Below are 22,759 nucleotides of genomic sequence, written 5' to 3' on the forward strand. Positions count from 1 at the left end.
TAATGGCACCAAATAAGGTAAGGTAAGGTAAAACTTTATTGATGAAGTTTTTTTCCAATAGCCAATACATACAGCAATTTTTTATAAAAAAATAATCAGATTAAAATAAGAAGAAGAACATAAAGAGAAAGAACAAGATGGCACAATCTAAGTCTAAAGATAAAGACAAAGAACATAGATCAAAGAAAAACAACAAAGACAAAGGATACAAAGACTAACATAGAACAGACCATCCAGATACTTTCACTCCACTCCTGCCCCCGAACTCATAATTGTACAATTGAATAGCCCGAGGAATGAATGAGTCCTTGAGTCTATTTGTTTTGCACCTGGGAAGGAGCATTCGTGCTTCATCTGCTTCTCTGCTCACTGATGACAGTGTTCAGAGGATGACTGTCATCATCCATGATGGACAGTAGTTTGTTCAATGATCTCCTCTCAGCAACTCACTGGTGAGTCCAGCTTCATTCCAACCACAGAGCCAGTCCTCCTGATCAACCTGTCCAACCTGTTGACACTCCTCTTGGACACATTCCCACCCCAACACACCACAGCATAGAACAGGACACTGGCCACCACAGACTGGTAGAACATGCAGAGGAGCTTCTTGCAGATGTTAAATGATCGAAGCCTCCTCAGAAAGTACAGTCTACTCTGAACCTTCTTATATACATGGTCTGTGTTGCAGGACCAGTTTAAGTCCAGCCAATAGGACATAAACGGAGGAAAAAGCCTCACTATAGCTGCCTTATTTCTGATCAAATGATTCCTATAAATAACAAACATTCAACATTTATTTATGTATTATTTATTTAAGTATTTACTCACTTTAAGGAGCTCACCTGACCTTCATGCACACAGGCTCACACACTCAATTTGCTTCCAAAGTAATTCTGACAGAACAGAACTTAAGGTTATTTTTTGGTCAAATTTCAGGTTCATAACGCTTAACGCTTCAAAAGTACAGGTTTCCGGTATCGGATTAAACATGTACAATAGACACACTGCTGTGGACTTGTCTATGCATGACATGTAGACATACAGTAGTAGAGTTCTGGACATCGCAGTAGTTTGAGTACAAGTACATTTTCTCTTACAAATTATATTTATTTGATGAATCGTTATGAATCTCAAATGTTGTTTTGAAAATTGTGTTCATTTTTCTTTTTAGTGTTTTATTTAAACACACAAAAAAATGTACTTTAACATTTTAATGATGGTGGGAAAACCCAGCAAAACCTTTCTGGCTCTTATATCTCTAAATCATCACAGTTATCATACTCTTCTTCTTCTTCATCATCATCATCAGTCCTTCTTGTTCCAGGGATCAATGCTATTCTCACACCTGGTTCTTCCTTTCTCTAGAAAAAGGCAGAAGTGTGATGTGCAGCACGGATAACTGTCCTCTACATATACTGCTGACCTTGCAGTTTAGATAACACACACACGCACACACACACACCCACATCTGAGCACTGCTTCTGTACGGACAATTGTCGCTAAACCTAAATGTCTGGCTGTTTGTTTTGTTTGTGTACATTGAGAAGTCAACACAGATGTTAAGAGAATGCTGCACAAGAAAGATTTTATTTCACACAATTAGTTAAGTTAATGTTCTATATAATCAATGTGTGACGAAGTGTTTTATCCTGGTCATTAAAAAAGAGTGTAGTGGTAGTAAAGCAGCTTGAAAACGCTGACTTGTTGTTTTTTCTTCTACCAAAAATAATCAAATAAAACCAGAAATCTGCATTGGTGGCAGACCTTTAGGATTCCTATTACTTGTATAATATAGTTGAAGATGAAATACATGACAGATAATAACTAAAAATAGCTCTTTGACGTTTTGACTCTTTCTTAGTGACGATTTCAACAAGCTGCTCTTTTTCAAAAGCTAAAGACCAGGGTTTAACCAGGTTAACCCGACCCTAGACCAGGGGTTTACCAACCTGGTACACACTTCTGGAATAACTTTATACATAATATTATGGATTGTAAATCATAAACCTTCAATACGCTAATTGCATTATTGATTCTTCAAACATTTCCAATTGGGCAACAAGAAAGGAAACAGAGAAAATAAAACATAAGTTTCCTAGGTTATTGAACTACATATTTATTTTTTTTGGGGGGGGGGCTCCTTTGTCTAGAGCAGGGGTCACCAACGTGGTAGCCCACAAACATCAAATACTCTCTAAAGGGGTATATCTGTAAATTTTCTTATGATAATTAAAGTCTCATTGATGACGATTATGACTGATTAAAATATACCGTGAATATCCATTAATTTTTCTTTTTTTTCTGTAATCAACTCATATTATCCTATTAAATAAATAAGTTATCCTTTTTTCACCACATCTAATACATATACTACATACAAAGTAAAAGTAAGAGAGATTTGCAGAATTTCAGCTACTTTTGTTATAATGAGTCATAACGACACCCGCAATTCAAACAAACATATCCATCCCTGTAGAGCTATTTGTTTTGCAGCCTTAGTCACATTAAACAGGAATAAATATTATTCACAGGAACAAATAAGAATACAAATAAAGGCTCTCTAATTCAAAATTCATTACCTGTCAGGTGTCAGCAGCAGTGAGTGGGGGGGGGAAGTGATTTTAAATTCCAGCTCCTTTCTGCAATTGTAAGGATCATTACCTGCTAGAATTTATCTCCTCCCTCTCTCTCGTCAGATTTATTTGGGTAATTTAGCTTTCAATTGTATTCTTTATACCTGGGCAATGCTCTGTATTTCAATGAGCACAATATAAAACCAAATTAATTTGTAATAATAACGTTTGTGACGGAGGGAACGTGCAACCTGATACCAGATAATAAAGCAACATTAGCGTATCTTCACAACGTCGGTTTGTTCATTTGTTCTCATAATATTAAACCATGAAATATGAGGCACTTGACCTTTTTGAAGGTGAAGTATTTCAACAGATAAAGCTGTGACTAATGTTGTTGACAGAACAAGTTCATTTAGTGACGAATGTGTCGTCACACTTCGGTGTCAGCTAGTTTGTGGTTTGTGCCTGAGAGACAGATCTGTGGCTCGTTCTAAAAAAAAAAGAAAAGAAGATGGTGTGAGATGGTCCGTGGAACTGCAGGATTAGCAGCGATGACTTCAGCAGAACACTGCGGATCATTTCCTCCCGCTAATCCCAGTGATTGATGGTTCGGTTCCATTAATGCTCTCCGTGTAGGAGATCCTGCCAATTACCTAATAGTCGCTCTAAGTGTTGGGTCCGAGGCTGTTTACCCGTGTCAACATGTTAGCATGCACACGCTCGCACACGACTTAATTATCACGCCACAGTAAGCGGTGTGTACACACTGAAGTAATCCTGACAGTAGTATTTGTTTAATCTCACTCCAATATGAGTCAAGTGACTCAGGGGTATTGAATATTACCAACAAACTTCATAAGAGAGTTTGTTGGATGGAATTGATATGATGGATAAATAAAAATGAGAGTTTAAATAACAGTGTATAAGATTGCTAAAGTGTAAGTAATAAGTGTTGAAGTATCTTTAAACCTATTTCTGATTATAGAAATTCCGCAACAATGTATTTTTCTGTTTTTATTTTTTGTTTTCAAATCCACCATCTTCGTAAATGTTTGTTTTGAATAATAGTTTTCAAGACGTGCTTTTGTCTGAATATATCTGTCAGTCAAACGATATGTAATTATTCCGTTTTAATGTTTCTCCTCTTCACATTTACGCATCCAGGGCCTTAAGTAACAAAACACTAACGTACACTAAGTAACAACTAACGTTTCCACACATTCATCAACGTTTTAAGTATAAATTCAGTCTTTCAGGGAATAAATAAGTCATACTTCCATTCTTCATACAAAGTTTCATTTTTTCCACCTGATTACTAACAGTTGATCTTTATGTTTAGTAACATGTACGTGTAAATTTAGTAAAACAATAAAGTCTGGATCACAGACTTAAAGAGAATTAAGTGTCTCAGATGATGTTAAACCACTAAGATTGGTGTCGACTCATTTTTAATCCAATGAGTGCTTTTCTGTGCTGAAAAGACACTGATGGATATGATAATGTGGCTGAATAAATTATTTAAAACCAGGAAATGTAATAGAAATGGATCATGGACTAAAAGAAATCACATAATTTCCGTCTACAATTCTAAGCAAAATACTCTGATAGTATATTATGTGACTCTGTTTGCTTCTGGACAGAATGCAACACAGTGTTGACACTTCTCTTCCTCAGGGATAAACTATCAGGCCCAGAGATCCAGGACACCTCTGTTAGTTTGTTTGTTTGGATGAGTCTTATTAAGGATTTTCTTGCAGCATCTGACAATCTTGGACAAAAAAGAATCTTGTCCGTCTTTAACACTAAACTGTTCCATCACCTGAAAAACCCCAGGTTTGTGCGGAATCATAGATTTTTTGTTTTACTTTTCTATTAATATATATTGCTTTTTGCTTTTGCTTTGTAGACCTTTAAGTGCAATTGGTTTGTTACCTCTGCCAAGGTGGTTCTAGTACCATTTGGATTCATGGAGAGAGGCATCATTTGGTATAAAAAAGTGAAGCCACTAGGGAAGTGCATTGAGGCTGGAAACAAAAAACATATTCACAGCCTGATTACAACAACAGCTTGGATCTTAACACACTATTTGGATATTCTGAAGGTCAAACCATTTACTACCATCTATGAACAACTACAGTTCCATTTAGATGTTACTATGGTGACAAAATATGTTGTAATTGTTCATTCAACATGACAGATTTTTGGTCCAAATTACTGGTAATGAGGCATAGAAATTTCCGGTCAAGGAAGGACTCCACAAGGGCTGGCAGTCGTCCCTGGCTTTGTTAGACATTTTTATGGAAACATTCCTAAGACACAGCCATGCTGAGAATGTTGTTTTCCTCTATGGCCCCTGGATCTACTGTCTATAGGCCCCGTTGACGGTTTGAAGGTTTTTAAAGTGACCTGAAACGTTCTGTTGAAAATGTGAATTTAGATCCTTAATTAAGTAAATAGGTTTCGCAAAGTCCTGGTGTAATGTGGATAAAAGTTCTCCCTACATTTGTATCATGACCTCAAACTGTACATTATGACGGGGAAAGCAGGATAACTCAAACATGTTCACTTTGTTTCATGTGTGAAATGTCCATTAGATGAGAGAAAGGGGTTCTGAGTAGGCATGACACGTTCAGCTGGACAAGTAATTTGTGATGTGTTCCAGGCGTGAGGTCACGTATCAGACCAATCTTAAGAGATAGTCCTTGATTGAAAAGCCCCAGGATTTCCTGTGAAGATGTGAAGAAAGTTACTAAAGCAGACCCGAACATCTGTCTCTCACGACTTAGTCCAAGATGAAGAAGAAAACTGTATTCATTCATTGCACATATATATATATATATGTATATATATACTATAAAAAATGTGCTTGTTGTGAACCTACCATCCTTCTGTAAAAGACAAATGTGGTGGAAGGACACAACGTTTTGTTTTTCATTATTTTAAACGGCAATTCTGTGACCCAACTGTTCTGACTCACTCGCATGTTTCAAATGTTGAATCTTCCTCTCCAAGATGCAGTAAGTCTCTCATCATGACCATGTTTTGAACTTATTACTTTATAAAGTTCTACCCCCTCTGAAATGTCTGCGAACGAGAGGTTACGAGAGCGGAGTCCATTATGACGTAATAATGGCTTCACTCCTCCAACAGCCAGCTGTAATCACACCACACTTTGTTTATACAATGAGTCCCTTGGAGGTGGATACTTCCTGGATTGATGACACTTGGTGACAAATTTTGAGGGTTGACCAATCACACGAGAGTGGGCGTGGTTATGGTAAACACGATCTTATCTCCAGAAGAACTGTGTTTTCAGTGGGTGGAGTTTAAGATCATTTTATTATGTACATATTTGATTAAAAGGAGAGTTTTGTACAAACGGACACTGATGATACAATGAGTTCAACATCTATTTAAGACACACTTAAATCAACACATTAGTTGAACTGTAATGACTTTCATTCTAGCTACGAACATCTTCCCTTTAAACAAGAATTCATTTTCTACAAGGTAAACACATACGTTTGTGACAATATTGAACAAAAAACTTTTAGAAATGTCCTATGAAAATTTCTTAGAAAGTTAATCATTTTTGAAACTAAATCTTTTTTATAAGTCGACCTCTGTCTGTCGTCGGCAAAGTCGGGATCTAACCAAATCCGCCATATATTCAAATTTGATCCATGATGCCTTCACAGACTCTTTTGCTCCGGCTATTGAACATGACTTTGCATTTCTGTGAGGGAACCGGGTGGTCACTGTTGGTTGGCTTTGTAGAGTCAGCTTTTGTGTGTAAAATGGATTGTCTAGACCTGCTGAGAGTGTATTGTTTTAGAAAGCACCACCCACAGCACTTTTCAATGCAATTTCCCAACACACTATTCTATAATTTCTGTTTTTATGTATGGCTCTATTTATTCTGCCGTTGAGTTCCCCCAGTTTAATCAGCCTGCTGTCATAATATGCACTTTCCCTTCAGCCCGGATGCATTAGAATCCATCCACCCCTGCAGGTCTGTCGATAACTACGAGTTCTTGTTGGCTTGTGGGTCACAACTCCGACACTGGCATCTGTACTATGTGAGGACTTTGTATGACAGCCTTGGTTTCCTATTCTGGCTCAGACCGAACATTCGTTTCTGGCTAATTCAATTTTCTAGGATGATTTGAACAGATGTTGCCATTCTGGGGTTTAAATAATACAGTTGCTCAAATGTTCTCACACTGGGGGATTAAATATTTAAACATGTTTTAATTTGTATAGAAAATTGGTATATTAAATGGTAGATTTTGTGCCTTAAATAGTTTTGCAAACCTCTGCAATGTATTTAAAAAATATGAAACTACGGCTTATTGGACTTTAAAACTAATGTTTTTATGCTTTTTTCACATTGTAATTACAGCAGCATCGATGACCACAGTGTTATTCTGAATCCTGTGCGTAATTTCAAGTACAATTGTGAACTGACACAGCCCATAATAAGCGTAAGAATTGAGTGTGACGCTTCAATATGCAATCTTTTTTTTGTGTTTGGGAAGTGATTTCACAGTATTTCAGGTTAAAAAAACAGCTTCCATTGGATTGTGAAACTGAAATTTGGGAATAGAAATGTGGAAAAACATATGATTACAAGGACCCTTGTCATCTGATAACCACTGTTCATATTCCCAGCTCCTTGAAGATGAAGGCATTCATAAAACATCACATTTATGCTGTCTTTTATTACCCATGTTACCCTGGGAGAAAAGTAGAAACGCCATATAAATTTATGTGATATTGTTATATGGCCCATTTAGCAGTTCCTGCTTTTTAATTCAAATAGAAAATGTGTATCTTTGTCTTGGAGTAACTAGGACGACATGAATACATTATTGTGTATTTCTTGTCCTTCAGAGACTTGACCAGAATCGGTGCGTATCTGCCGCCATGTTGGAATGAAAAGTTACTGAAGCATACGACGGGAAGTCAAAGAGCGACAGTGTTAATCCACTGCCAGAAATGTCACGATCCATGGCTTTGTGGCTCCAAGGCGGGCATTATTTCAGGGTCAGACCTCATTTTGTTAGGAACTGCAAATCTTCATTTCACTGTTCAGATGTGAGGCCGTGACATTCAACGCTTAATACACGTCTATGATTCTGCTCAGTCCCTCTGAAAGCTATTGCTTGAAGGACTTTTCAACTTCCTTAAATGAGGCCACTGCTGGCTTCTTACCTCTCGACTCACTGTCGAGGGGTCGGTTCGACTATGATGTCAAGACTTGATGACTCTTTATCTCTTGATAAACTTGAAGTTAAAAGTTCATGGGAAACCTATAAAAGAGGACACATTATATTATCATAATTTGCTGGGATATCATCAACGGCCAAAAAAAATCCTAGATCATTTTTATTATAATAGTTTGTTGTCAGTTCACAGTGACTGGAAATCTTAAATTAAAATGTTTTTTAAATTATTATAATTGCCTCTGAACCTTTTACACTCTTTTTAAGTCATTAATGCCATACCACCCATATGATATAGGAACTCATAAACCAGAACAGTTGGATCACAAACTTTGCATAACTTCCAAAAAACAGACAAACCTGCTTTTTGTGACTTTTGCCGTGAATGTCTAAAAGGATTTGGAAACAAATGCAATCAGCTGCATTTACACCACCCCACAAGTTTTTTAATTAATTCACGATAGGAAAAGATCATTATTTTGTGGCACAAATTATTATATATATTTTTTTACCATGCGGTTCCGGGGCTATTTGTGTTTGTGTCCATTTCCAATCTATTCAACTGCACTGAGGTTTTCCGCCTCCTACTGGAAGGGCGTTGTCATCGCAGCTGATGCATTTGTTTATAAATCCCTGATCGTGAACCACGGCAGGACTTTTGCAAAAGTCACGCTCGCAAAGAGAGAGGGTTTTTGTCTGTTTTTTGGGAAGTTTCACAAAGTTTGTGTTGCTTGACTTGTCAGTTTTTATAGATTTGAGCATTTACTTATTCTGAATAACACATTGAGTTACTCATTTGTGGATCTCTGTACAGATACACGTAGATATTTGCGAATCCTTGCACGTATTTACAAAGCTTTAGCGACAATAATAGCCCCATAAGAACTCTTGTTTGTGATTTACTCTCGCACCTCTAACATTAAGACGCCTTTATAAACCTCTAAAAAACTTAATGTTTTAGGTGTGAGGTTGTTTGTGTTGTTTGTGATGTCATTTCCTGATCTCTCGGGAGCAGAACATCCTATTACAAAAAGTTGTTTATTTAATTTTAATTTATTATCAATTTTAATTTCAATCAAATTACTTTATTTTATTTAACCAACTTGCCTAGTCTTGCGCTGAGTTGCCTCTGGCAAAACATCCCACCCTTGTTCACACCTTATCCACTCCTTCACGTAGACTCTCATCTCGTTGAAATCTCAGATTATTTATTTTTTAATTAAGCATTTAAGGAGTCTGTAACTCCAAAATACAGCTTTATAGATGAATTTTACAATTATCTATGGAACACATTTTACAGAGGATGGTTCAAGTGTGCTTCGACAGCATCATATTTTTGCCATCATTTCAAGACCGATAATGAGAAACCATTCTTGTTAAGAACTCCCCTCGTGATGCTTCTCGACAGCCGGTCGGTCAGAGGAGGAGCTTGTATGTTAAGTTTAAAATCACATTCTCTGCTGAGACACTTCACCCTCCGAAAAGGATGCCACTCTATCGCTGTAATCCGTGCACGATGTCTGCAGTAATAAAGGCTGTGAAACTGCACTGATAATGAAAAGAGAGCTGTGAACCTCCACATCTCTCACTCCGTAATGGTGCTGTCCTGCAGCTGTGAGTAACAAATGAAGCAGCGTTCTGCCAACACCAGGCTGAAATTGGATTTTTTTTTTTTCCTTATTATTCACCATTTTCAACAGGAATCTGTGTTTCTCTCTCGCATTGTTACTGATTTTTGTCCCCGGTTGCACTTTTTTTATCCTTTTAGCTGCTCAAGGTCATATTTTCATCTCCACTTGAACCCCCGGGGGCGGAGCTAAACTCCCACTAATGATACATAGGTCGACCGCCGCAGGGCGACATGGTCACAATCCGTCCAGTGCTTCATTTTCACTCCATATTTGGACTCCCAACAAGTCATTGCGGTTAAAGTAAAGATGCATGGGAGTGTCTGGCACACACTGTTCCTCTTGGTCTCGATCAACGACATCTCCTCCACTGTTGGCATTGACACGTCGCATTGATTTTAGCCTTTTCTCCATCTCTTCGCTGTGAAATGAGAGCTGTGGGTTTAAAAACTGATGATGGCCTTGAGCCATCCGGACACACCGGAGTTCATTGATCGAGAGATGGATGGAACGTTCAGGGAGAGTTGAGTAGTTTGATGTATGTGGGTTTAAGGCAGTTTCTATTCTGAGTTGATGAAGTGGCTGGTTTTTTTTTTTTTAAAACATTCTCTGATGATGTTTCTTTGCTTCTGCAGGTGCTGAAGGGCAGTAAAAAGCTAAATCTATCCGTGCGCTCGGTCGGACGGATTCCCGGCGGCTACGTCACCAACCATGTGTATACGTGGGTCGACCCTCAGGGCAGAAGCGTGTCTCCTCCTCCCGACCTGCCCGAGCACCGGAGCGCCACCTTGAGGAGGACCGATAGCCAGCGGCGCAGCAACATGCAGCTCCTGCAGGACGGGGACGAGAAGAAGGTGCGTGGACGGGATCGGCTCCAGAGCTAACAGCCCCAGTCGATGAATGGAATTATAGGGTTCAGTCTTGATTTCAGCTAGGTTGTACAGCATGAAGTATTCAATAACGATGTGCTTTCCGTGTGGAATTTGCCGCAAATATTCTGAGAGTCAGACCCAACATGCCGAGAAGGCTGGAATGCAACGAAAGAATCTGATCGATATTCCATGACTTCCAAGACATTTTCTCACACGAGTGCAGGCCGAACCCTGAAGGCGTGTTCACACCAGACATGGTTCGTCACTCGCTTTGCTTCTTGCACCCACGTGACAGTTGTATGTTTCCACCTCATGCTAAAAAATCTCTGCCTGAAGCCTAAAGTCAACACGGCCGTTGAAAAAGGAATACTTGTAGCTCTTTATCTAATATGGAAGCATTAAGTAAAATAAAAAAAAAATATTTGGATATGCTGTCTTCGGGTCCATTAGACGTTCCAGCACACATCAGGGAAGATTCCCCAAAACTCAGGGACCAAATTTATGTGGCTCGCCTAATGGTCGGCTTTGAATGGAAGTAGAGTCATGTTTATGTAGATATCTTGTCCAGCCAATGTTTGAAGGGCAACTAATGTCAAACTCTAACTCTCCTGAATCACTCTCATGTTTCAAATGTTAAAGTCTTTCTCTCCAAGATGCAGGAAGTCCCTCATCATGACCATGTTTTGAACTCATTACTTTCTTCCCAGTCTGAAATCTAAGTGAACAAAAGGTTACAAGAGCGGAGTCCATTATGACATAATAATAGCTTCATTCCTCCTCCAGACAGCTGTGATCCTATCCTGCTTTGTTTATACGACAAGTCCATTGGAGGTGGAGACTTCGGGAATTGATGACATGCAGTGACAAACCTGTTGACCAATCACACCAGAGTGGGCGTGGTTATTGCAGTATTTCAATGAAAAGAGAGTTTGAACAAACAGACACAAACAGATGAGTATAATAGAGGCGCAACACACTTAAATCAACACACTAATTACTTATTTACTTACTCGTTTACTTTAAGATGAGATAAGTAAGAAATAAACAATATCAACAATGATATAAAGACGTCCAATAAAAGTAAAACTGATGTTAAATAAACATGATGGGATTGTTTGGTGAAGGACGACAAACTCCGAGATAATTAAGATACTATAGATTGATTCTTTCTTATTGATAATACAATGTTTTAATGAAGCTAACTTTTTAGTGGATTTTTTGTTTGACCGCGACCTTGAGTGTTTAAGTATTTTGCTCCAGCAGCTCATTGATCTGTTAAATCTGGCAATGATTCTTCTATGGCTTTTCATCGATGTTAACATTTTACAACTTGAGCTTTTGATACTATAGATGTCGCCTAAAACGTGTTTCTTCAAAGCATGTGGCTTGTGAACCGCCACATTGGTCGAACATGTAAATTGGTCACACAAAAAAAACACATTGGCCTTACATGGCCCTTACATTCTGGAGGAAAAGTTATTAGTTTCTTTCTTTTCTTTGGGCCTGTTAAGGTGCTTTGTTTCTGTGGCAATTGATCCCAAAAAACTGTTATTTGACCTGGTTTTGATCACCATTCTTACACTTTTCTCAATTAAGACTTATCACCAAAATGTTATTTAAAGTGATTTATTTGACTCAAAGCATTAGAATATTTCTTTTAGAATTTTTGTTTTTTTATTGATGCTAAAAAAAAGATGCAATAGCTACTCACACACGTTCTTAAACTCTTTCTCTATTCTACGACTGGGTGAGATTTTCCTTCTGTATTCAAAACTATTCTGGTGCCACAATCTTCCAAAACACAGCAGAAGAAAAAATAAAACCCTTCAGGGTTTCTATCAGTATCTTCACTGCCTTTTCACTCCATCTGTCATGTTGCTGTTCCATTCATTTTGCAACAAAATGGACATCAAAGGAACACAGATACGATCAAAGCAGAATGTTTCTCATGCCTCCTTCCCTATTTGGACCGGAACCTGCCGCAAACACAATACTTCAGCATGATAAGCAGACGTCTTTGCCATTGTTAATTTTAGCAGCTGCTCACATGACTTGGTCTATGTCAGAATCAAAGTATTATTAATTATTCAAAGCTGTCAAATGTCAACTGGACTATTGTCGGAGCTTCAACGAACCAGATCATGTGTGTGAACTTTGCAGAAGCAGGTTCCGTGTTGGACCTTTAAGAGGATGATGAGCTCAGACGTCAGATAATTGGATAGGTAGCGGATAATGGCTAATGAAAGTCTGGATGGACGCTGCTCTAATGTGTTTTTGTCATCGCTACTCACGGTAACGCACAGAATGTTCGGCATACAGTTTAAACTCGAGGGTGATGGGAAATCGATCAGTTTAACGCCGACTGACTTTTACACTGACAGTGTCTTGTTTTAACACGGTTTAGGTCGATTTACCTGATGCGTCCGCGGACAAAAAGCAAAGCTGCGAACTATCAGCTGACAGACGGGAGGCAAAATGAAGAACACTTGTGTGTGACACTGATACGATTGTCCAAGTTAGCGCGGTTAGTACAGCAGCTAAACCTAAAACACTTGCACAGAAATTTACTAAACTTTACTTCCTTCAGTTTTTAAACTTAATTTGCTATAAAATCGAATCTTTGTTAAATAATTGATTTATATCGTATAGATATCGTAAACTATGCCCACTAGATAAAAAATGTAAATGTAAAAACTAGAGGAAGAATCTGGTGATATTATACAAATCAAAATACAGGGATAATGATACGATGTATTTCGACATATTACAATTTATTGCTATACTGTTGGAAAATGTTATAAGGGTATATTTAAGGATGTTTTTGTAGTATTGTTTGAATACTTTACTTTGCTGTTGCATAAATTACAGACCACATGACTCTTGACAAAGTCGTAACTTTTATTTGTTTTGAAACCAAAACACCACCAAACATCAGCTTTAAAAGCTGCTTGAGTCTACTGTATCCTCTCGTCCCCAGGATCTCGCATAGTTTTTTTTGTTCCATTAGCTGAGCGGGACATAATAACTGCTGCTCTCTAGCAGCCGGTTGTTTTATTGCAATTTTTTTCATACACACTTATAACCACTATGAACTATAGACCGTTAAAGAACAATGGTTACAAGTTAAAATATGATTTAAAGCCAAAAGATAATAATTCTATTTTATTTTTAAGAAAATCGATATCAAATATTGATGCAGTTTGCAGATGCAGTGTAAAAAACATCGCAATGCATTTCTGTATTGATATATTTTCCAACACTCGTATTAAAAACTACATTCCTAGCATCGTTGTTAGCTTAAACAAAATTGTATCGTGAAGATAATTCATTAGGTTCGTCAAACTAAGAGTTGAATTTTTGGAAATACTTTCTTGTTCTTTACTTACTCAAAAACCAAATATTCTGTATGTATTGTAAGTGTGTTTCTGTGTTTTTTCTTAAGATTAAAGAATTAAAGAGTCTAGAATAGCGTTCAATGCAGAAGGAATCTTTTTTTTTTCTTAAAATTGCTGTCATTATTTATTGAAGGACACATTGTTTGCACCAAGAACTCGAACTTGTAGCTGCCAAATTTTCCATATTTTATTATTATGGTAGTTGTATCATTTATTATTGTAATATTACTATTAGCAGTAGTGAAAACTTCAAAATGATGTTTTATTTTGTCTGCTCAGTAACAATAAATTGGATAAAAGCACTTAAGCGAGTGCAGACCTCTGCCAAGCAGTTAATTCCAACCATTTGCTTTTTTTTATAGCCGATTTAGTTATTACCCTGATTTCTTTTTTGTATTATCTTTTATATCCTGAGATTTTTCATTTGGTAAAAGGGACAACTTTTCCAGTCATCAATATTTCAATGATCTCATTCTATCATTGGTTGAGAGAAGTTACTATAAAATGGAAGTAAATGGTGCAACAGAATTCCATTGATGACATTCCACATGATGTTGATGTAAGAATTGTAAAGGAGTCCACGGGGGAATCCAAGCGCTCAACAGTCTGATTTCACGTTGGAGTGAAACTGTTGCGGTTTCTTGCACAGGCTCCTGCAGAACCTTCACACCACGGTGTGGGTTTGTTGGCCCCCGTGATGGTCCTCAGTGTTCTGGTCACAGTGTTCGTCTGACTGCGGGGGAGAGAAGTCCTGCTGGCTTTTCTCTCCAGAGAATTCCACTCCTGTGCTCTGCAGACCAGTCGGAGACGCATTCACATGCACTAGTGAGAAAAATGAATATTGAAGTCTTTTTCTCTATGCGGGAGATATAACCTCTACCAGGTTGTAAAAAAAAAAAATAGGTTCCCGCTGAGAAATGAATCTGCACACGGCTCATATCAGTGCGACTCATTAGAGTGTTGAATATTTGGTATTTACTGAAGCGGAGACGACCGTAATCAAATCTCAAATCCCCACAAAGACTTTAAATTCATTGTGAGACAAACAGAGATCAAAGGAGGAGGATGTTGTATTAACTTCAGGACTGCAGCTGCTGCCAGGGATTACCGGGCAGACTGATGAGTTGCTGCCGATGCCAACTAGTGAGGAATGGCTCCGATAATTAAAAGGGTTTTTGTGCTCGGCACACGGAGATTCACCTCTCGGAGAAGGTTGTCGGCTCACGTCGAGTCCGTCGGTATTACAAGAGGTCGTGTTGTCACCGGTGCATATCGCTGATCCACGGATGACGGAGAGAAATGTTGCTGGTTCATCCAAGAGGAGATACATTTGCTTTGATGCAATTGCGTAAATTTCATCAATAAGTCAGATACGTATAAAATGGTGGTTTAAAGTCGACCCTGAAAAAAAAAATGTAGATAGATGGATGGATGGATTCCAGTACACAGCAGACGAAAGTTTCATAAAAAAAGAGAACAAAGTGCAAATATAAGAACATGGATCAAAGTAAGTAAGTAATATTTATTTATATAGCGCTTTTCGAGACCAGGGTCACAAAGCGCTTAAACAATCAAAACAATACTCAAAAAAGTATATACTTTAAAGATCAAGATAATACTGAGAACAACACAGGAGTTCCAGAAATTCAAGAAAAAGCCTGAACAAATAGAAACGTCTTAAGATGTTTCTTGAAGGAGTCAGTAGATCATCAAACACAGAGGGAGAGGAAGATCGTTCCAAAGTTTAGGAGCAACAGCCTGAAAAGATTTCTCTCCTCTGGTCCTGAGCCAAGAAAAGGATGAAAATATTAACATACAATAACATCGTCCTTGCGCTTTAAAAATAAAATAAAATACAATGATATCTTTACCAACCATAATTTTTACCAAAGTAAGTTGACTTAAAACAAAGTTATTCCAACTGATTTTGTAAAAATAATAAAAAAAAATTGAAACATTAAACAAGGAAATGCATTGATGAAGGTTGCTGGTTCACTTCCTGCGCCTCGAACTTGCAAAAAAAAGGGTATAAAGAAAACTTTTATCCTAATAGTAATTTGATACACACTGGTCTACTCTGTGTTCATGCAGAATAGCTTTATTTTTGTAAATAACCAGATTAAAGGACTAAGACTTGTTTTGACAATCATTATTATTTTTTGACTAATCTCACTGTTTTTTTTTAAGTTGACTTTCTTATGTAACATATTTGAAAAAAAGCATTCAAAGCAAAGCACGATTTGATAACAAAAAAAAAGAAAAGATTTTTCAAATATTGTTCCTTCTCTTGTGTTTGTAACTTTGTAAAAGATCAATCGGTTGTTTCTGTGAAAGAATAATGAAGAGTGAAAGCAGTTTAAATACAATAACATTTGTATTATTACATTTACATTACAAGTGTAATACAATTATATTTACTCAAGATTTCTTATTGATTTTGTTGATATTTAAGTCTTTGTGAACATGTATTCTTTATGAACCACGTTTGTTTCTTTTGTTTACTGCTGAAGCTAATGTTAGCCTAACACCTAACATGTTTATGATTCCACCTGTAATTTGGCGCATTAATTGATGAATAAAAGTAAGCAAGTAAGTAATATTTATTTATATAGCGCTTTTCCAGACCAGGGTCACAAAGCGCTTTAACAATCAAAACAATACTCAAAAAAGTATATACTTTAAAGATCAAGATAAAACTGATAACACAACAGGAGTTCCAGAAAATCAGGGAAAAGCCTGAACAAATAGAAACGTCTTAAGATGTTTCTTAAAGGAGTCAGTAGATCCATCAAGCGCAAAGAGAGAGGAAGATTGTTCCAAAGCTTAAGAGCAAATAAAATGTTCAAAGTTATATTGAGTTAACTAACCAGATTCACTTTACTTTTATAACTTGTTTCCTGTCTGAACGATCATATACAAAGCGACACTCAGATGTGTCACAGATGAAAAAGAAACCAATTAATCCCATTTGAGCCGAGCTCAAGGAAGGTTTTGCATCAGTTCTGTTTTACACATGGCAACATTTTAACTTTCTACATTTTTGTGCGAGGAGTTATCGGTTCCTGTGCTGTATAACACCTGCGGGCCAGATCTAGTAATCATTTGGTATTGTCTCCTGGGACTTGTATAATACAACTGCAGGCAATATTTGGCCAGAGTTTGAAACATATTGCTTAAGCAATCATATAAAAACTATATGTTTGACACAAGCGGTCTGTGTTGTTTTTTAAAACAAGATGAATGGATCACAGCCACTGAAGCCTTTGAGTGATTATAACCAACCTATCGCTAACCAGTACTACTAGCTGAAGAGACCGTCAGAGGCATGTTTTGAATAATCTATGCAGTCGTGACGACCACAAGTTAATTTTAACAATGTTTGGATTCACGATGACCTTCTGTTTGAAAGGTCAAACATTCAAAACAGAGCTCAACCATAAAAAGGCAGGTTAAGAGCAACAGTAGTAAAGTTCATTTATATATGTTTTTAAATCGTTATATACTAGGCTTGCTTGACATGGAAGCAGAGAAAGTACTGATCATATGTGGGAAGTTGGCCTCGGAAGAGAAAAGGTCAGAGTTAACACTAGTCAAAAATGTGCAGTGTCTCCTTCTGACAGAGACAGGATCCCTCTGGAGATCTTCTTCTAGGTAGGAGGGTTGGTGCACGGATCTCTGACAGAGAAAACTTTGGCAGGATGTTCAGTTCTATATATAATACGGGACCCTGGGGCCAACATTCTCAAGCAGTCGCAGTAAATAAATGTATATTTACCTTCTCGAAAATATGATTTTGATCGTCTCTTTTCAGTCTTTGAGGCTCAATTTATCTTAATTATCCAATTATTATGTGTTTTTCATCCTTTAACAATACAATTTGATCATAAATATCATATATTAATACTTTAAAAGTCACAATATCAACATAAACATGAATCTACTTCATGTTCGAAGCCGTTTGTAGCAACCATAGATTTATTTATTGTCTTTCACACCAGTCCAGGCGCTGAACTCTCACACTGGTCTTCCATGTCTCTGTTCTTATAGGTCAACTTGGTGCTGGATGACGGACGCTCTCTGGGTCTGATGATTCGAGGCGGAGCAGAGTACGCTCTGGGGATTTACATCACGGGAGTGGACCAGGGTTCAGCAGCGGAGTGCGGTGGACTGAAGGTATCCTCCATTTATCAAGTTCTTCCTGCTGACGTTCCACTATCACAAGTCTTTTTTATTAGTCATGACCAGTTTTTTTCCCCTGAGGAAGTTTTTTTTGTTTTTTTTACCTACTGGTTTTGTCCTTTTCAGACGTGAATACAATGTATATAGAATTGTTTAAGACATTCCATTATTACACGTTGTAATCAGTTTAAGTTAAGATCTAGATCATAGATGAAGGTATTTTAATCTATACAATTGTGAAATAAACAAATGTCAGCTTTGTGACCTTGGTTTAGAAAAGCGTTATATGAATACAAATGACTTACTTAAGTACTTACTTTCCTGATCGTAATACAAGTTCATTACAGTTTCTTCTTGAACTTAAAGAGTAAACAACTATATTGAAATATAGATGTATTTGTTAATTGCTGCAACTTTTTGAATCTATTCTAACTTTGGTATTTTCAGGCAGAGCTACCTTTAGTCTGACATTTCCCACAAACCTCCTCTTGGTTGTTTTTTTTGCATTAAGTTGTCAAAATCTGGTGACATTTAAAATATTTAAACAACTCACGACTTCCCTTTTTTAGGAAAAAAAAAAAGTCTTCTGAGAAACCCTTAAGCTTTATTTACTTATCATTATTTTTATGTCCCATTTCTATTGTATTCCTATGAGTTGTATATTTCTAGAGATTCTCATCTAACCTGGTGATTATCTAAACTTGCCAATAGTCCTCTAACTAACCTGAAATATGCCCAATACTGTTATTTATCCAATCAGAGCTCATTGTTATTCATCTGTGTGTTGCATTTATGAAATGATAATTACCTGCTAAATAACAATGATTTGACTCTGCTGACAACAAAACCCAAACTCCACTTGTCCTCATAAATAACTAAAAATGTTTTTCCTTTAATTAACTCAATGTTTTATTGTAATAATTATGACATGAGTAAAGATAATCTCAGCTAATGAATAATTCAACTTGCACCAGGTCTGTCTCTGACTCACTCAAATGATGTTTGTCTGAACGCTGTCGGAGATCATTTGACTTGACTGCGAAAAGATAAAAAGCCTGGAAGTGTTTTGACATTTTTTTTTACTGATCTGAGTTCAAAAAATAATCTCATTGTTTACCAACGTCATGGAGTTCATTTCCCCAGTTGTGTAGATTTAAATGTACAAACACATTTTCTGCTTCATGGAAATTAGCATTATCTTCCCTCACATGCCTCACTGGAGCAGTTTCAAGAACAATTCTCTTAACTTATCGTCTTCTTTGAACGTAAAAGACAAGTTTAAGCCTCAAGGACATTTTTTAGAACGTGAAAAACAAGTCATTTAAAAAGCTTCTGTTGATTATTGATAGTCCTGCGACCTCCGAACCCTCCGAAACTCTGTATAAATCACGGTCTGTGTGCCATTGACACCCCGTGAGATGACATTCCGTGGCCCTCCATTTGTAGCATATATGAATGAGGGGCCCAGCAAGGGTCTCCGTCAATGACACGAAATACAAATACATGTTTAATAACAAAGTATGACGACAATCTTTATCAAAAACAGGGAGGATTTGAACCAACGGCTCCACAATTTTTAAGCTACAGATCCACCAGTCACTGACAAACTGATACTTGATAATATTTTAAAAAGCAAAAGTGTTAAACAAACCACAACTCGACATGAGCCTCATTTGTAAATAACCATTTGTCCTCATTCCTCAGAGTTTCTGTTGTAAATAATTAAGCTCTGAAAGTCAGTGTCAGGAGATGAATCTCTGTGTTTTACTTTGGAAAAATAAAAAAGAAACTCTTTAGAACTATATAGATTTAACAGAGTCATTTCATTTAAATCTTTGCAACCAGAATCAGAAAGAATCCGTGATGAGATTCCCCACATCCTCGTCGCACAAAGTGATCATTGGAATCCATTAACTGAGGGTAAAACACTCAAGAAACTGCCTCGTCTGATAAAATGGATGCTAATCATGATGAAATCTCCGTCCATTTGAAACTTTTCTGCTGATGAAAATATTCTTTTTGAATGTTTAAGCAATGCGGATAAATTAATGAATGTTAGTGTGTATAAGTGCGCACAAGTGTGTATGTTCATCTTATTCATTCTTACACAATCCACTCGTGTATTTGACTTTTGATCTATTTCTGGTCTGTTAAAGTCATGTGTGTGTGGACATGATCAGTGGAGGCTGATCGTCCATGTGAAGCAACGTTTGGTCATGATTCTGCCGACAGAGTTCGGATAAAAAGATCAGGAAGTATTTGCTTGGGATTGTACTGGCGACATAATCTGGAGTATGGTCGACCCCTAAAACAGTTTAATCACATATACGTGTTTCATTCAAATCTCTGGATCATATGACCGTTGTCAAAGGCTTGATCTGGTGCAGTGCATTCTGGGAAGTGACCTTTGATGACATCTAGTTTCTGAGCGCTTAATGTACATATTTGGTCATTTTAATTTGAACCCATGTGAGCCATAAGAAAAACCCAAGGGTAGTAATGGGGCTTTATGAAGCTCTGTGAAGTATATACATAGCCCACTAGATGGCACTCTTCACTAGCAAATGTTTAGTGAAAGACCCCTTTCTTATAGAGCCAAGATCGCCCCCTTTTGGCCACTGACAATAAGGACAACGCTTCATGAAGCTTCATCAGTCCATCAGTATTGAACGTCACTACATAAGTATTGATGGAATGTGTCTGTACTGAGGTATGATGGTGTCCAGACTGTACGTTGGATCGTCTCCCAATTGTACAAAAGGATTGATCTCCGACGTGAAATGCAAGATGTAAATGTAAATCAGAGCTGTGGAGCTTAGCTCTTTGGGAATGTTCTCAGCGAGTACATTGTTGAGGTTTTCTACCCTTGAAAATGTATTCACTTATTTCCTGCCTTTTTATCCACATCAGTGGACTTTTGGGTTAATAACTTAACAGACACAGCAATTAAGAGACTTATTAGATCTTTTACTCCGTTGATCATCGATTTAACACTTAATTAATCAGCATGTTTGTGCCAAACTTGTATCTCATATATCAACCATTTAATCAATGATTTCCTTAAAGACCAACTATCAGTTACAGCAGGAACATTTTTATCTGCACTTGTAAATGAGCTGCTGCTAAAACTGCCTCTTTCATCTCTTGGGTATAAATCAATTTCTGGTCTAAAATGAAAACATGTATAATCAGTAAACTTGTGTAATATATATATATTTTCAAATCAGAATAAGCATGTTTGCAATGTGATGCAACTCGTGCAGATCTCTCTCTCACATCAGTCAGAACTGAACGGTTAAATAGCATCTGCTGGCATCAGAAGCAAAGTCTCAGTAGTGCTCCATCAGTGAAAGTGCAGCCAGGAAAACTAATAAATGCCTCCTGGAGGGAGCATTTGATCTTTTTATATCAGATATGACATTGATCACAAATTCAAACAAATGGCTTAATCCATATTTATATTTTGTTTGATCTTCAGTGTTTCTAGGAATAGACAATGTTTATTTGAAATGAACTCATGTCTGTGTAAGACTATAATGAAAAGATGTGGAAGGTCATGGTAGATACATGTACGGTATAAATATAAATGACTTACTTACCTTCCCCACGATAGTGTGTGAAAATATGCAATGTTTAAGTGCATTACAAATTCACAAACTATGAAAAAATTGCAAACTAAAATTTGCTGAAACTAATTCACAATTTCCTGAAACTAATTTACAATTTCCTGCAACCGATTTACAAACTCTGAAACAAAATTACAAACTAAAATATTCTGAAACTAATTTCCAATTTCCTGAAGCTAATTTACAATTTCCTAAAACCATTTTACTAAAGTCTGAAACAAAATTACAAAACTTAAATTTCCTGAAACTAATATACAATTTCCTGAAGCTAATTCACAATTTTCTAAAAACATTTTACAATTTCCTTGAACCAATTTACAAACTCTGAAACAAAATCACAAAACTACAATTTCCTGAAACTAATTTCCTATTTCATGCAACCAATTTACAAACTCATAAACCCATTCACCAAAGTACAATTTATTAAAACTATTTTACCAACTCAGAAACAAAAATTACAATTTCCTGAAACAAATTAAAAAAAAAAAAATAATAATAACAAACTCTAAGGGAATTGTCATTTTGTTTAAACGTTTGTAAATTCTCTTTTACGCTTCTGGGCCACAATACTAGCAGGGATTTGGGAATAAACATCCTGACTATCATGAGGGAAGCACAAACTCGGTGACAGCGGCCAATATTAAGCCATTATTGAAGTTATAAAAAAGACTAAATCCTCTTTAAAATGAGCAACAGGTGTCTTGAATGTACAGCCACCAGTTACCAAGACAAATCCCAGTTTACTTAATATTAAATTATATTAAAGTAAACTGATGATGAATTGAAAAGTGTTTAAGTGTACACATTGCTCTTATTGGTCAGTTGTGGCATGTGACCAAACAACGTCAGTTTAGTTGATCATTGATCCCGAGCATCAAAATATGGAGATGAGGAAATTGCTCCATATAGTTCTGTGTATGTATTTTGTGTGTGTTGACGTTGGACTTAAATGTGTCATTTAAATAAAAATCTCCTCAGTTTAACTGATGAATCTCTCACTTAATTATGTCACAGAAGATTCATTATCTTGGATCTTTGTGTAAGCGTAGAGATTTGTGATCGGATTATCAACTTAATCTTCCCCAATTTTCGTCTTTAATGCGGATAATGTAATAAAGGATTATGTTGTGATTCATTTTTTGTTATGATCTTAACCAATTTTTCTACAGCTATGAAATATTAATTTAGTTGTGAACCAATCACTGACTCAATAGCCAATCTCAACTAGAATTTCCCTTAAATTTGGCTTCTTAAAAAG

The 22,759-nt window shown here is 36.8% G+C and overlaps 1 protein-coding gene across 2 annotated transcripts in view; it reads left to right on the top strand.

Moving 5' to 3' along the window:
* Window positions 1-22,759, top strand: part of whrna (whirlin a) — a 125,177-nt gene that overhangs the window by 49,269 nt on the left and 53,149 nt on the right. For both annotated transcript variants that reach the window (XM_087791043.1, XM_087791045.1), the window contains exons 2-3: window positions 10,065-10,283; window positions 17,744-17,869. In XM_087791043.1, coding sequence (XP_087647169.1) covers window positions 10,065-10,283; window positions 17,744-17,869 — 345 coding nt within the window. The remainder of the gene's footprint in view (window positions 1-10,064; window positions 10,284-17,743; window positions 17,870-22,759) is intronic.

Source organism: Callionymus lyra, chromosome 5 (assembly GCF_982586985.1).
Source record: "Callionymus lyra chromosome 5, fCalLyr1.hap1.1, whole genome shotgun sequence".
In the NCBI taxonomy this organism is placed as follows: Eukaryota; Metazoa; Chordata; class Actinopteri; order Syngnathiformes; family Callionymidae; genus Callionymus; species Callionymus lyra.